Raw genomic sequence first — 17,370 nt, forward strand, 5'->3', positions numbered from 1 at the left:
TTCAAGAGTGACTGTCAGCGACCACCTAAAAGTGTACATTAATTTTTGTTTTTGTACCGTATCGGTCTTTATCTGTTTCCCATGCTAGCAAGAATATAGTGATACTTGTTTAAAAAATGTGTATTTGGACTAACGGTTCATCCACCCTTCCATAAACTGCAACCTTGTACCTCTTCGTGGTGGAAGGGAGTAACAGGTGGAGGGGCAACCCTTCATGCTGGCCAACTAAGGCTCTGCTTCTTCCTTAAGCTAAGGTGGGTGGTATCGTGCTGAGGGCTGAGTGGTACCGGGGAAGCGAAATTACGGTATCGTGAACGATCCCCTCCGGGAACCAGGCGACACCCCGTTGTATTTTAGCCTTCCGCCCGGACAGAGGATTAAGGGCGGTGACCTTCTACTTTCCTCTTTTCTCGTGGGATCTTTTATGAATTCCAATAACAAAAAACAAAACAAAAAACCATCGGGCAAGGGTCTGTCTTTGACAGCACCCTGCTCTAGCCAGGGAAAGGGTGTATCTCAGGATACTACCCTCCCTTCCACAAGTTCAGGTCGTGGGTCTGTTGTGGAGGATACCGAGCCCATGGTGCTAGGGTCTGCCTCTGGCAGTACCCAGCATCAGAAGCCGGAGTCTACCAAAGACAGTACCCCGACGGAGGGAAGCAAGGTAAGTGCTTCCAATGCTCGTACTCGCAAGAGGAACAAGCGTCGTAAGACAAACAAGAAGGTGGCAGACGACTCTCCAAAGGGTAACTCCTCTTCTAACAAGAGAACAAGGGAGTCAGATCAAGACTCTCCTAGCTCTCAACAACAGGCTGCCAAGAAGTCCAAACCACTAACCTTCAGTGAAGCTGTGGGTTCGATGCGGATGGCCATCATTAAAGAGGGCTTTCCCTCGAACGGCTTAACCGAGGCAGAAATGGGTACCATCCAGCATGGAGTTCTGGAGAGGATTGACGGGATACCTTCGGGTAACCCTCTTCCTCAATTCCTGCAATTCCAGCTGAAAGGAGGTGCCCTGGTTTACCTGTGTAAGGATGACTTCACAGGTAAATGGTTAAGCCAGGAGTTCGACCGCAACGAACAGGTTCTCCAGGGAACGAAGCTTTTGGTAACAAAAGCCAGTGACCTGCCGAAACCTTTTAAGGTCGCTCTCCGTACAAGGGACGTCTGGACGAAGGACCCTAAAGTGCTCCTCGGGCGTCTTCAAGCCTTCAACGGTGCGCTGAACACCAGCCGCTGGAAGGTGCTGGGCAAATCCGAGGAACCGGCTGCCATCCGTTGGATTTTTCTAATGGATGGTGAGTCGGTCAACGCCATCAAAGCGGCAGGATTTGCCGCTCAGACAGGTTTGGATAGGGGTATCTTTAAGATACTCAGTCAACCAAATCAAACCTCAGTCGTAAGTGCTGTAGAGGGTGTGGATAATCCTACACCTATTAATGATTCCAAGTCTAACGACTCGGTAATTTCAGGACTAGAGGACCTAGAGCCTCTGCTCAGCGATTACTCGGAAGGGGATACGCTGACAGAGGACATCAAGAACCTCAGTGTCTCGGACGGTGAAGAGGTCCAAGGCATGGTGGCTCAGCCAGATGGAGCAGTGGTGGGGGAGACTGGTGGTACTAACCTAACCAGCGGGAGTGGTGTGGTTTCCACACCCCCCACAGGGGGGGGGGGCGGTGTCACTGGTCAACCTCCAATCTAGGCCCGTCGCCATGAGCATTAAGGTGGTGCAGATAAATCTTCATCACTGCAAGGCAGCTTCCGCTGTACTCTGTCGAAGGCTTGCTAAGGAGCAAATTGATGTTGCTCTTATTCAGGAGCCTTGGATTGCCAGGGGTAAAATCCTTGGTCTTAATAGTGCAGGTAATATCTATTATGACCATAATTCCGTTTCTCCTAGAGCTTGTATTTTGGTACGCAAGGACATTCATGCCCTTCCGCTCTCAATCTATCACTCTAGGGACACTGCTGTGGTTAAAATCATTTCCCCTTCTGCTGATGGGAATGATGAACTCACGCTGGCTTCTGCTTACTTTCCCTACGATGATGCTCTGCCCCCACCATCACAGGAGGGGACCAATCTGGTCAACCACTGTGAGCGGTCGGGAAAGAAACTCATTATAGGTTGTGATGCAAACGCTCACCATGTTATCTGGGGCAGCAGTAACTGCAACGATCGTGGTGATAAACTAATGGAATATGTGGTTAGTACGAAACTCCATATTCTTAATAGGAACAATGAACCAACTTTTGTTACTCGTAACAGAAGTGAGGTCATTGATCTCACGCTGTGCACAGAAAATGTCGCAGCTCTTATTAATGACTGGCATGTGTCTAGTGAACCATCACTGTCGGATGACAGACACATTTGCTATACAGTCAGGATGAAAGTGGTTCAGGTTTGTACCGAACTTCGTAATCCCAGGAGAACTAATTGGCCTGGTTATAGGGATGATCTAAATCTTCATCTGAAGGATGATAAGCCTAAGCTGTCATCGGTGCTGGATTTTGATTTGGCTGTTGATCGCATGCAACATGCCATTATCGACTCCTACCACCGTAACTGTCCGGTGAAGTCTGCCAACCAGCCAAGGCTAGTTCCTTGGTGGAACCTTGAGATTGGCAGGCTTCGCAAAGAGTCTAGGAGGCTCTTTAACAAAGCTAAGAGGTCGGGTGACTGGGTTGCCTACAAGCAAACCCTCACTGCGTACCATAAGGCCATCCGCGAAGCCAAGAGGGACTCGTGGAGGAATTTCTGTGAGAATATCTCTGATATTCCTAGTACGGCAAAGTTAATGAAAATTATGGCCAACGATAAGACTAAACATCTTGACACTATCAAGTTGAAAGATGGCAGTCATTCTTCGTCGGGTAAGGAGACTCTAACTCATATGTTAGATGTACACTTTCCCGACTCCAGAATTACAAACAGTACTGATTCTGACCCCCTTCCTATTAGGATTGCACGTACCAAAAGGGAGGACTGGGCGGTGGCGAGCAAAATTGTCACGCACTCGCGACTTATTTGGGCTATAAAGTCTTTTAAGCCCTATAAGTCTCCAGGGCCGGATGGGATACTTCCCATTCTGTTGCAGGAGGGCATTGACATTGTCTGCCCAATGCTGAGTAGAATCTATAGGGCTTGTATTGCCCTTGGATATATTCCTAGCACCTGGAAGATTTCTAGGGTGATCTTTATTCCGAAGCCAGGGAAATCTAACTATCTCGAGGCTAAGGCTTTTAGACCAATCAGTTTGACTTCTTTTTTTCTAAATATTTTGGAGAAATTGGTAAACAACTATATTAGGGGAGAGGTTATTTATCATACACCTCTCTCGACGGCTCATTATGCCTACCAAAAAGGCAAATCTACTGAGACTGCCCTTCATGGCATAACCAATTGCATTGAAAGGGCTATTAACTTTAAGGAAATAGCATTAACTGTGTTCCTTGATATTGAGGGCGCCTTTGATAAGGTGTCCAGCGCAGTCATCATGAAGGCTGCTAAGCGCTTTGGCAATAATGACACTCTGTGTCTCTGGCTCAAAGCTATGCTGACGAATCGTGTGGTGGTATCTTCCCTGCTCGGTGAATCCCTTATGATCTCCACCAGCCGTGGTTGCCCGCAAGGTGGTGTTCTATCACCTTTGCTGTGGTGCCTGGTTGTGGATGAGCTTTTGGTGAGGCTAGACAGGGATGGGTGCCGCTGCTTCGGCTATGCCGACGATATCGCCATCATCTTTACGGGAAAATTCCCCAACACTACTAGCGATTTAGTGAGAAGGGCTCTTGCATCAATGGAAAAATGGTGCAGGGAAGTTGGTCTTACGGTTAATCCTAGTAAAACGGTACTTGTTCCTTTTACTCGTAAAAGGCTGCAAAACTCTTTTAATGATATCTCCTTATTTGGGACTATTTTAAGGGAAAGCACGGAGGTGAAGTACCTTGGTGTTATTCTTGTCAACAAATTAACGTGGAAGCCTCACCTTGACTGTGTAGTTAAGAAGGCCAAGATGTTACTTTGGAGGACTAGGAGTGCAGTTAGCAGGTCATGGGGGCTTAGCCCTAAAGTGGCCTTCTGGCTGTACACCATGATCATCAGACCACTGCTCTCTTATGCTGCCGTGGTCTGGTGGCCAAGAGTCCGAATTAAGACTGTGCAGAGCGATCTGCGCACCCTACAAAGGCTGGCTTGTGTCAGCATCACAGGAGCTATGAGAACAGCCCCAAGTGCTTCTCTAGAAATTCTCCTAAACATTCTTCCTCTTCATCTTTTTATAGAGGAAGCTGCTGCTATGGGAGCCTATAGGCTCATGTCAGTTACCTGTATATCTCATGGGTTCTGATTTGATGACTACGAAGCTGCATTTTAGTAAGTCCTTCAATACTTATTTTCCGAGCCGTACAGAGTGGGCCAATCATAGTACCCTCGGGGCCAGAGGAGAAATCGTCTGGTTTACCGATGGGTCTAAGACCCGCTCTGGCTCAGGTTCGGAGATGTATTGTCTTACTAGCAATCTCGGCTTCTTTGAAAGCCTTGGTGTATATGCTAGTGTTTTCCAGGCGGAAATTGCCGCTATCTGCTTCTGTGTTGATTTTTGTCTTAAGAAGAAGCTTCATGGCAAGGTTATCCAAATTTATTCGGATAGTCAAGCAGCCCTCAAGGCTCAACCAGTTTCAGGTCTCTTCAAAACTGGTTTACAGCTGTTTGAACCTCCTCTCGGAGCTAGGCACCAATAATAAAGTTCAGCTCTATTGGGTTCCTGGCCATCGGGGGTACTATGGTAATGAGAGGGCCGATGTCTTAGCCAAGAAGGGGGCAGAGGCTGGGTTCTTTGGTCCTGAACCTGCCGTTCCTATCCCCTCTAGCATAGTTCGCGGCCTTATCTCTAACTCCATGACTGACCGTCAACTCAAGCTTTGGCTTGAGATGGATGGCCAAAGGCAGGCTAAAGAGTTTATCTCGGGCCCCTCTAGGCAGAGAGCTAAGGAGCTGCTCTCGCTTTCCAAATCTAATATCAGGTTGGTCATTGGCCTACTAACAGGTCACTGTCTCCTTAACAGACATCTTCACCTGATTGGAATCAGTGATGATCCAATCTGTAGGGCATGTCAGGCTGAGGAAGACACCGCCTCTCATGTGCTTTGTAGGTGCGATTACTACGCGGCCCAAAGATTCGAGCATCTTGGTATGCATCAACTGGAAACTTCTGATTTCTATAATATGCCGGCCAAGAGGATTCTCCGTTTTGTGTCGGATATTGGACTTTATAAGTCTTAAGGTTCGGGTTTGGCACAATGGACCTCTGGTCGACGTGCGCGAACGGGCATTTCCAAAGCCCTTCACCCCTTCATCAATAATAATAATAATAATAACGGTTCATCCAGGGGTGCCATGGCATAATTTTGTTTGGCATGAGAGGGCAGAAAAATGTCCGTCAAAAGCGAGTTGAAGCAAACTAGTGGATAAATCATTTTACTCATTGTTATTTTTAAGTGACGAACAAATTTCCCAGACACTGAAGTACATACATATCTTTTATCTGTAAACATATTATCTCTTAAAACACATTTATTTTTTACCACTTGCAGCTAAATTATCTTTCAGGAAACCGGTGTTTTCTGTTTTATTTTCATTCCTGGGAATCTTTAAAAAAAATGTAATTCGTAGACTGAGGAAGTGGTTAGAGATAAAAAAATAATAATTTCTTGGCCATTTCCGATAACTGTTTCTGTAGATTTGATACGTTACAATATTTACTCGTGATCTTTCAAGTTGAATAACTCATAAACTAAAGCTGAAGCAAGTGAGTAGATATATATATTTTAAAATAAATAATCATACTTGTTGAGAAATTAAAACTTATTTATAATTATTCTACAATAGGTACTAAAATTTTTTGATATCCATTGGTATGACGGTGTTAGTATAGATGGATTTTCACTAAATTGTCCTTTACCGTTTTACAACAAAGAAAAACACATAGCTTTGTATAGATCAAAAATCGTATTCGTTATTGTAATTGAATTTTCCTCTAACGGTTATTATAAAGGTTGTGTAACGTTTATTGTTAAATTGTTCAAGTACCGTACGCACTAGAGTGGAACTACTTAAGCGACTGAACAATTACAGAGAGGTGCGTGAGTCGCAGTAGACACAAGTTAAAAGGTTTTCATACTCAATATACATGTACGTAGCGTACATGTTCATATTCTCGGGTATCGTCGATAATATGTGGTCTGGAAATTAATACAGTAATTATCTAAAGAAATTCTGTTACTATAAAAAATGATTAAGCTTTTGCAATTTGTTTATATTCTGACCAAACCGTAGTACCATTTTTAATACCAAATAGGAATACCTTTAAAATAATAACGATTATCTTCAGGTATGTTGTTACAGCTTTAATATTAACTTATCTTTCAGATTTGTTTGGATGATGCTTCTGCTTATACTGTTGGCAATTGCATCAGTATCATCGAGCTCGAAGGATCCGAACTTCTCTTCGGGAAGATCAACTATAGTTCACCTTTTCGAATGGAAGTGGACGGAAATTGCGAAGGAATGCGAAATCTTTCTCGGACCCTACGGTTACGGCGGTGTACAGGTAAACCTTTAAAGGTTACTTAATTCAATTTAAATACAAAAATGACGAATAAAAATCAGTCGGCAATAGAAAGGAAATTCTTTTAAGCTTTATGTAAACAGAAATGATACGCAGTTAATTTATTAATATACTTTTTTCTAAACCTCAAATATTTTCTTAACCTACGTTAACAAGTTTTAAACAAGTTGGCAAGCCAAAATATACCTCTCCTCGGAAGAGTTTTTAATTTTCAGTGAAGCGTAACTGTATCCGTGGTTCAGCGGTAGAACGCTCACCTGTCGTGCAAGAGGGTTAGGGTTCGAATCCCGGCCGATTAAAAAATTATAATACACCCAATGACAAAAAGGGGGCGCTTTTGGAAAAACCTTTTCCCTGATTCTAAGAAACTAGGTACGCAGTGATTACCCTTTGCCCCGACCCACAGACAGTCAGACAGACACGGTGGTTGTATAACCCCTCCTAGGGTACAAAGTCCCCTCGGAGAGGTAAAAACGGTTAACGATATTATAAATCATTATTTAAAAACAGTTATCTATTTTTACTAGCCAATATATCTCAAACGTTTGAGGATAAGATATGTAAAAAATCTTTGTAGCGAATAAGGAGTCGGTCCAGCTGCGTCATCATTAGCGTCCTCTACTTTATCTTTAGGCACCTTTTATAGTTCTTAAATTTTTAAACGACAGACATCGCCACCGAACGAAAACGGAATCGTCTGGGAGCCATTCTGGAACAAAAACGTTAGAAGACCCTGGTTCGAGAGGTACCAACCAGTAAGCTACAAGTTAGAAACACGCAGCGGGAACGAAACCGAGTTCAAAGACATGGTTGAGAGATGCAACAAAGCTGGTGTTAGGTAAGTTTAACATTTTGTCAGGTGCTAATAATTTGTTTTTTACCTACTGTGAAGTGGGATCCTTTCAGAAGTTAGAGAAGGGAAAAGAAGATTAAAACCGTCGGCCTGGGAAGGAGAGCAGTCCCCTGGCGATAAAAAAGATTAAACCTTGAAACAGTCCAGATTTAGTATTTTTGCATTTGAAAATTTATGAGATGGATTTTAATTTAAAATCAACTTATAATTTACTTCTTGCATAGGCTATTGATTGCGCAAAGAAAAGAAAACTTTGTTGGCAACCCCTGAAGCAAAGCTGTTTTGAAGTTGTTACCAAGACTTCTTAGATACCGAACTTATTTAAATAAGTCAAACAAAATTTTTAAATTAACAAAAAAATGTCATAAACTGCATCAGTCGATTTTGATCCAATAACGCAATATCTCTACCTTAATTAGTATCTCTTAATATTCTGAATAACATTGATTAACTGGGTGAAAACTCGGAACATCTCCTTCTGCGTTGAGTTTGCAAGTTCTCTCGCCACTGGATTAAGGGGTTTCCCCCAGGCCCTTCGGTTTCCCCTTCTATAAAAACTTGTTGAGGTTAACGGTAATAGTAAGTGTAGGGAGCTGTTGGCTCGCGTGGCATGCATGGCCTGCCACCACCCTCCTACGCATTGTAACCAGGCCACCTGGCTTCAAAACTCGCTTGATGACTTAGGCCTAAGGTGATGCCTTGGGTATTAGCCTGGTTGATTATTTATTATTTCATAATTATTATTATTGTTTATGGTTCTAACAGGATATACCCTGATTTGGTAATCAACCATATGACCGGTGATATCGGACGAGGCCAAGGAACTGGCGGAAGCTATTTTGAACCAGATAAATTAAGGTACGATGGTGTACCGTATGGTGCATTGGATTTCAACTCTAAAGGAAAATGTGGAACCAACAGCGGTAACATCGAAAATTATCAGGATTCTAATCAGGTAAACGTTAAACCAAATCGCGCTTTGAAATGTTAGCTTCATTTATTAAGTTAAAATCTTTCCAAATAGACAATTCTATAAAATCAAGCAATTTGTCAGGAAATATATAAATAAATAGAAGAAATAGACCAGAATTTCGTTATAAGAACAATCGGGAATATTGTAGAGAAATACACCCGATAGTCTATGCAGGGTAGATGCATTTTGAGTCAGAAGTCCGCATCTCTGTCTCTTTTCAACAATTTTTCATACCGCAACCTAAATTACTATTTATTTTAATTAATGTTCACTATAATTTTGTGATAAGTTTTCTAAAGATAAAAATATAACGAAAAACGCTTAATTTTGAAAGATATTTTATAATATTAAGGCTTATGGCGCTGATTAAATTAATAGATGTTTAAGTGTTTCTTACGAATTTCGGGGTGCTTGTTTATCCAATTGTTACTTGTAGTTAAAATTTATTTTGGCTTTACGTAATTTCTGAAAGTCCACTAACGAAACCGCTTTACATACAACATTGGGTTTTTACAATAAATAACGAGCCTAGTGGACTGGGTTTGTAGTTGGCCTCTTTGACTATCCAGTATAATCCCTTAACCGACAAAGCGAATGGAGAAATCTCAAAAAAGTTTTATTCGTGCATAAATTTTCACTTTTAATTTTTCTCACTTCGACGTTTCTGTTGACATTTATTCTTACCATATCTATCCTTGAAAGTTAAACCACTTCTTTTGTGGTAATTTCTAAGGCATTTTCTTTAATCTAACAATATTTGTTTTAGTTAACTATTAAAAATTTTGAAAACAAAAATTTATATAAATTAAGGTTCGTAACTGCAAGCTGTCAGGACTAAATGATCTGGATTTGGGAAAAGAATACGTGCGAAATAAGATAGTAGAGTACATGAACAAGCTCATCGCAATCGGAGTGGCTGGCTTCCGCATTGATGCCGCGAAACACATGTGGCCTGGAGACTTGCAAATCATTCTGAGCAGGTTGAACAACTTAAACACCACGTACTTCCCAGCCAACGCTCGACCATTGGTCTTCATGGAAGTAATTGATTTGGGTGGGGAACCCATTGCTAATAATCAATACACTCATCTCGGCCGAGTGACTGAATTCAAATTTGGTAAAAATCTTGGTAAGTATTTTATTAACATGTTTCACAAACGAGTTTCAGTTTATTGGTGTTAGTTAAATTAAACATAACTATAAGCGCATGCTAGCCGGCGTTTTGTCAATTAGTTTCTTGACTATTTAAAACTTCACTAATAGCCATTTAGACTAGGATGGAATTAAAAAAATAGTCTTAAGTATTATTCTGGATAGAGGGAACCTATCGGTAAGCGAGACGTCAATTTGACATCACCCCACATAGCTCTCAATAATTATTTCAACTAATTAACACACGTATGTTACGTAATCTTAGACGTTTCGTTTTAGAAATGCTTTATCGATTAAGTTTAAATGGTACAAAAAATCATCATCCTAATTGGATGGCATCGCAATTTTCAACCTTTTGTGTTCAATTACAGGTGACGTTATTCGAAAAAACAACAACCAAAAACTAAAGTTCTTGAGAAATTTCGGAGAAGGCTGGGGAATGTTGTGTTCCGAAAATGCGGTGGCTTTCATTGATAATCACGACAACCAGCGAGGACACGGGGCTGGTGGCTTCGGCACGATCCTCACTCATTTCGAAGCGCGCAGGTACAAAATGGCCACCGCATTCATGATGGCCTGGCCATATGCCGTGACTCGTATGATGAGTAGCTACGCTTGGAACCGCACTATTGAAAACGGAAAAGACGTCAATGATTGGGTCGGGCCTCCTTATGATGATAAGTATAACACAAAATCCGTCATCAGAAATCCGGACCTAACTTGTGGAAATGGGTGGATTTGCGAACATAGGTCAATATTTGAATTCATTCGCGTACATATTTGGTCAATATCATGATATCGCAATTAAAATTAACGCAATAATTCTACATTAAAGGCTGAGCAATCAAACCCGTTACTAATTTTGTTGTTTGGTTAATTAAAGTTCCAGAAGTTTAAGTTAGGCATTATACTTCGCTAAATGGCTATTATTAATATTATTATAATGGGTAAGACTCAAACTAGTGTATTCCTTATTCTTAAAGAAAAATGATAATAGCACTTATTAACTTCTCTTTAATAGATAGGCTTGGACACACGAGGCTTTGGTCAAAAGTCAAATTATAAATAATATGATATCTGCACATAATTTCTTAAACCATGATTTACAATTTAATGTACTTTTGAAGATTCATTAAAATTAGCCACTATCGTACAATTTTTACTAATGATTCTGTGTTGTTATTATTTAATGAAAGGTGGAGACAAATGTACAACATGGCGAAATTCAGGAATGTGGTTGGATTTGAGGCACTTTCGAACTGGTGGGATAATGACGATAACCAGATCGCTTTTGGACGAGGGAATCGAGGATTTATCGCAATCAACAACGATTGGAAACTGATGGATGTTTGTCTTCAGACTGGTCTTCCGAAAGGGTCTTATTGTGATGTCATTTCGGGAAACAAGGAAGGAAATAAGTGCACAGGCAAAACAATTGTAGTTGACGAAAATGGCCACACCCAGATTAACATTCCAACTAATGCTGAAGACCCTATCATCGCCATTCATGTTAACGTAAGTTTCGTATTAACCTAGGGCTATATATTAAAGTTCAACTAAATTCGCCAATAATTTACATGGTTTTCTGCAAAGCCCATAGCCTAGTTAAATAAATTTTAATTACCTTGAAAAATAATTGAATAACGAAAAATTTTATAGTTAAAGCGTACTTCTTCGGGGTTCAGATTTGCCCGAGTGTTAAATAGGGATTTCCAATACAAATAACTACTTATTATTTTTTATTTATTGTATATTGCTTCAACTTGTTTAAATAAGAAACAATTTAACTTATTTAACAGTGGTGATAGTGCAAACGAATTATTAAGGCAGAGCCATGGCGGGTTTAAATGTTCAGATGACCCAGCAATGGTGTAGTCCGGCATTTCTCAATGAGGGATCAGGTATACATTAGCGGTGCCAGTTGGTAGACTAGGATGATCAAAGCTTAACTTGGTACTTTGAAAGGGGTATCCAAATCCTACGAAGTCGGCCAAAACATTAACATAGTGAAAGAGTATGGGGGATAGCTTTTACATTCCGTAATATTCCCCTGATATTTACAGGGAGCATAAATAGAAATTTTTTGGGTCACAGTAGGTGGGCTCACGTTTTTGGCTTGCCTTACCAAAAACCGTTGTTGTCACCATTAAAAGTATAAGCCACTACTCAGTTGTGGCCTATAATGTAATGAACCACAAAATATAAAAATTTGATAATTCATATTATGTGTAGAATTCTATTAATGGCTAAAACATTTATTTTTATAACTTTTGAACTACGCCTTAGTTATAGATTTAACGTATTTTATTTATTGAATGATCATTACTTTCGATCAAAATCTCCTAATGTTTTTTTTTCTTTTTAGGCAAAACTCTAGCAGACGATCTAAGGCATATCTTCTATTTCATTCATTTTAAATTGCAACCGTTTTGTATTATTATACTGCTACAATTTTTAAAATAAGTTTTTACATTTGATAGAAAATAAATCCTTGTATAATAAGTAAATATTGATTTCGCCATGTTACAGACTAAATATGCATGAAGTACAATATTTTGATCAATGCTAGTGTCTGTTTTAAGAATTTCTTAAGAATTTGCCCAAATTAGGATAAAATTCGTCCCTTTTGACACATTTAGTAGTTAAAACCAATTTTATCAATATCCTACTTTGGGTAGGATTCGATTTAAGAACTAATTCTAATCAAATATAGTAGCACTGCCCACTTAAGTAAGCCGTACACAATGTGTGGGCCATAATTAAGAGCTCAATAACATATTAATAAGCCTCTATTTTAAAAGGAGCAATTTAACCATTTCAAAATAACTGTTGCTCCATTTTGCTTATATTCAACAATTTTGCGGTTATACCAAAAACGTGTTTTTATTTCGAGCCGCCCAGCCAAAAAATAATGAAAGAGGGATTTGGACGCTGTAAGATGGGCGGTTTCCCGCCCAAAAATGGCTTACTTTGAGAAAAATGTGATGGTCAATGTACGACGGCAATAAAAAATATATTTACTTCTATCGTAATTTCCAACTTTTTGTATAATGTAAAATTAATGGTTCTCAATACGCTATTATGTACGATGATAAATATTCTTACTGCTCGAATAGCCTTTTAAAAGGCTATAGACTTTCCCTAGTTCATTGCTTTAATCATAAGGCAACATGAATTTCCTTGGACTGGAATTGGGCTGTATCGAAGAGATAATAGTTTTTGTTTGGGCGAGCTTTTGCGCTAGTTTCCTAATTTCTGGTGAATCAGAATTTAAAGCCCGGTGTACCTGGCAACAGTGGCCTTACCACCGGAGGCCTATTATCATAGTGCCCTACGCCAGCGTCCCCAGCCCCGGGCAGGTAACAACTCCAGCATGGGCAGTAGTACCCTACTACTGATGGTCGCACCTTAGACGCAAGCCACTCAACTCAGCAGAAGCTGCAGCAACGGGTGGACCAATCCCCATTTCGTGTTTTTGAGTGTGCGGGATACTTAAAATTAATTTGGCAACTCCGTTCCCGACGCCGCCACCACAGGAATTCGTTACGAATCCGCGCGCCGTTCACGGGTTCGATAACTTAAACCACGTAATGTAACTCGTGAAGTGGGTAACTTGTGTAGCTCCGTTGTATATTTAAGAGCTAAAACCATGGGGGAAGAAGGGGGTAAAGTATTTAAATTTTTTACATATAATCCAAACTATCCTAAATAAGTGTAACGAAGTACCAATATGTCGACTGCACAAGCCGTGTATGGCCGGAAGTAATAAATAAGGGTGACGAAGTAATAAATAACTTCTAGAATTAACATTTATCGGCTGCACATGACACTTAGTGAAGCCTATACGGGTAGAAGAGTGCAGAAGTTATAATTTACTTCTCAGTTTGGAAGGAGGGAAACCCGTAGCTGCACATAACACTTATCGGCTGCACATGACACTTAAGGCCCAAGCACGCATACGGTTCGCAAGCGATTTCGCCTGCGAATTCTCGCGCACGCGCCCATGCGCCATGACTTCCATTCTATTTAAGTCACGCGACGCGACGCGATTTGCCAGCGAAATTTCGCGCGCGAAGGCTATGTGTGCATCCGCCTTTACGAGGAGACTACCCGAGGTGATTATTGTTATAATTTAGTTGTAAGTAGACACAATAATGACTAATAATTTGAGGAAAATAGAAACTGTACTATTTTTTCTACTTGTATAAATAAATAACAATTGTTTAGGTACAGCAGAACTGATGTGTATGCTGTAAATATTATAAAACGATCCTAAAGTAGTTATTCATGCATTTATCCCAACACCCATCCTGGATCTTTGATCACTAATTTTGTATCTCTTTTCCGCTTGACGGCCCGTGATCTGCATCCGAAGACTTAAGATATGTCAATAGGTATCTTCTTCTAGAGTTCAAGTGGCGTTACGTATTTGTTGGCTTTAGTGGGATATCTATTTCTAATATAGGCTGCAGTTGCAACTGCATCTGCCCAAAAATTAGTTGGCATACAAGATTCTATTAACATACAACGCGCTGTGTCCAAAAGTGTTTGGTTTGCCCTTTCGGCTACCCCGTTTTGTTGTGGCGTTCCTGGTAAATTTAGCTGTCGATCAATACCCTTTTCTTGCAACATTCTTTTAAATGAGTTAGACATATACTCTCCTCCGTTGTCACTTCAAAATGCTACTATTTTAGTTTCGTGGTAATTTTCAACTCGCCTCCAATATGTGTCAAATTTCTCTATCACTTGACTTTTATTTTTCATAACGTAAACTTCGGAGTATCTTGAATAGTCATCGATCAGAGTGACAAAATATCGATTTCCACCTTTAGATATAGGCTTGATGGGTCCTACGACATCGGAATGAATCAACTTTAGTGGCTTATCTTCCCTGGTAAAACTTTTCTTAGGGAATGGAATCGTCATCAATTTTCCCTTCATACATACTTCACATTTGGTGCTTATAATTTCTTCGTCAACTTCTATATCCAAGATATTTCGGTTAGATAAATCCTTAACGGCTGCGATATGAAGATGGCCTAACTGTCGGTGCCATAGGTATTCGTTATTTGAGATTGCTTTGTTGACTGTTTTTGTTTGCGGTTTTTCGTGAAAATAGTAAAGGCGTCCATCCATTTTTCCTTCCGCGATGATTTCCTCACCTTTTTGGATTCGAGCAATATTCTTCGTTAGTATTATCTTGGCATTTTTGTCAGTGATTCCTTTGAAATCATTATTGTATCCAATAATGTGATAATACCTTCTCCATTATCTTCAGATAAAGTAAACTGTACATCACCAACTCCTGTTGATGTGAGAAGGCTTCCTCCAGCGACATCTACTATTGTTCGTTCTTCCTTAAAGTTGATAATTTTTTTGCGATACGAAGTCATGTGGTCTGTACACCCACTGTCCATAACCCAAGTACCATTTGTGTGCAGATTTTTATTCCTTGTTGTAGTCAGACTAACCATTTCAGGATAATAGAAAGTGTGCTATTTATTTATACAAGTAGAAAAAGGAGTAAAAGTTTAGGTACAGCAGAACTGATGTGTTAGCTGTAAATTATAAAACGATACTTAATTATCATTCATGCATTTATTCCCAACAATTATCACCGATTTCATTGAAACAAGGTGGGTATGTAGACCTTATGGTAGCAAAAAATATCACCAAGGGAAAAGCTGCAATGAGAATTAGCTTTGCCGTGGCAACAGATAATGTTTTTCACAACACAGTATGTATATTTTCCTATTGAAAATAACATGGCACTTCTAAGCATAAAAATCTCATTGTTAACTGTGTCATGCCGCGGGAGGATAAATATGACAATTGCAGACGATGCAATCGACAGCCAAGCTCGGGAAATTCCGTTAGGATTTCGCTGGGTTTTTTCGATTTTGAGATCCTAACAGTTTGCGGATAATAAAATAATTATAATCGTAAAAGTATTAAATTTAATAATTGTTTTGTAAATATATTTTTAATTATAAATCTGCTAACGTTTTGGAAGAATATAGCCATTGAATTGGGAATAATACTACTGAATTACAATGGTAATGGAACGCGGGACCTGTTCTGATAAAACTGTACGAAATTCATCTTTACAATTAGGCGGTAGCGCCATCTATATTTTGTAAAATTATATGGCTAAAAATAAATAATTATTAGCTAACTCACCGTAACTTGAGTTAAAAACGAACCTGTTGGCAGATTAAAATTATTTTTAAACAACTTCAAAGGTTTGTTTGTTACGAGTAATCTTACATTTCAATTTCGCATCATATTCGCGAAAAAATTCAATTGCAATAAAGTTGCCACCACTAGAGACAGATGCCGCCACGGCAGAACGATATAGTTGATAAAGTCTCCTTATTGAAAGAAATTGGTCCAGCACCAGCCAGATTTAGTTGTGCCTCTATTTATTCCCAACTCAATGAATATAGCTCCGTTTCATTTGCAGGTGCGCTTCATAACCGGGTAATTCCACGACAGATTTTACCACCTTGGGCACCCTATATTTTTAGATAACCCCGAAAACTTGTCTCTGGGGTTATTTTGGTTGAAAAACACGATTCTGAAAGTTTCGTTAAGATCCGCCCAGTAGCTTGCAAGTTACGCCATGCCGATTTTTGGTGAAATGACCTTGACCCCTAATATTGAGGGAGCGATTTCTTAGCCAATTGCTTTTCTATAAACACGTGCAGGGTATCATTTTAAAGGTAAAAAAAAGTGTAAAAAAATGAACCACTCAATTTAAATCCCCATTTAGAATTACATACATAAAACAGTTTTTAATATTTTGAACTTCGACCTTGAAAAAGGGCCATTTTATTTTTTTTAAATAGACACTTATGATTTAGTTAAAAACAAAATATTGACTAGGTAAAGGTTTTAGTTTTAAAGAAAAAAATAAAAATCACCACCATGTGGCCGTATACAAATATTTTTTTTAACCAGCTCATACATCTTTATTTTTCTAAATACTTCAAATAAGCTTCATTAATTTTAATCGTATCTTCATCTTTCACGCAGTACTTACTTCTAGCACGGTTTACCAAGAAAGGACATTGTATTTTGCACCGTATATTTTCGATTGGAACCCAACAACAATCTTGTTTATTGGGCCAATATAAACTAGTAACCATTCCAGCAGGGTACATAAATGAAACTAGTAAATTTTCAAATTCCGTAGATGCATCTAAAACTTTCCCGATGTAATATTTTCCATCATAGATACAAGCCAAGAACTCTTCTTTTGTGAAATTCACAATTTTAGATTCGTTTTGATTCTCAGCGGCATCGAAGTTGATAGGAGATACTTTAAAGAGTTTGTAGTCTTCCATTTCCGAAAGAAATGAACCTTGAAGAAAATGTTGATCTACAGGAATGAACTTGTGAAGTCTCTGCGTACCTTTTATAGTTTTAGCAAGAGTAAATCGCTCTTCTAAAAGGTCTGACGTTTCATTTATCTCGTCGTCAGAGACGTAAATAAATTCAATGTTGGAAAAGGATTTTTGGCAAAATTCAAACATGTCTACCGGGGTTAATATTTGACCGGAAACCGTTCTCTGAAGACTTGTTTTAGCCGTTTGTCGTTTTACCGTGCCTCCAATTCCATCGCACGGGCCCTTTCCGTACGATGTTGCGAAAAAATTCCATTCGCACTTTAATCCAAAATCTTCTTCATGGTGGCAAATATAAATAAAATGAAATCGGTTTTTATACTGGGCTGCACAGCCATCTGTAAAATATACCACTTT

General features: G+C 39.5%; 1 protein-coding gene across 3 annotated transcripts; it reads left to right on the forward strand.

Annotated features, from left to right (window-relative positions):
• The first annotated feature begins 5,712 nt into the window (after window positions 1-5,712).
• On the forward strand, window positions 5,713-12,092 carry LOC149945881 (pancreatic alpha-amylase-like). 3 transcript variants are annotated; one of them, XM_090171250.1, is made up of 8 exons: window positions 5,713-5,810; window positions 6,431-6,611; window positions 7,298-7,467; window positions 8,248-8,437; window positions 9,266-9,584; window positions 9,979-10,357; window positions 10,804-11,122; window positions 11,973-12,092. In XM_090171250.1, the coding sequence occupies exons 2-8, from the start codon at window positions 6,441-6,443 to the stop codon at window positions 11,982-11,984; spliced, it is 1,560 nt and encodes a 519-aa protein (XP_090027376.1). In that variant the 5' UTR covers window positions 5,713-5,810; window positions 6,431-6,440; the 3' UTR covers window positions 11,985-12,092. The 3 variants fall into 3 exon arrangements, with proteins under 3 accessions (XP_090027376.1, XP_090027377.1, XP_090027378.1); XM_090171251.1 differs by lacking the exon at window positions 5,713-5,810 and adding an exon at window positions 5,994-6,181 and having other exon boundaries at window positions 6,420-6,611; XM_090171252.1 differs by lacking the exon at window positions 5,713-5,810 and adding an exon at window positions 5,994-6,172 and having other exon boundaries at window positions 6,407-6,611.
• The last annotated feature ends 5,278 nt before the right edge of the window (window positions 12,093-17,370 follow it).

Source organism: Leiobunum rupestre, chromosome 4 (genome assembly GCF_980474605.1).
Source record: "Leiobunum rupestre chromosome 4, qqLeiRupe1.1.hap1, whole genome shotgun sequence".
Classification (NCBI taxonomy): domain Eukaryota; kingdom Metazoa; phylum Arthropoda; class Arachnida; order Opiliones; family Sclerosomatidae; genus Leiobunum; species Leiobunum rupestre.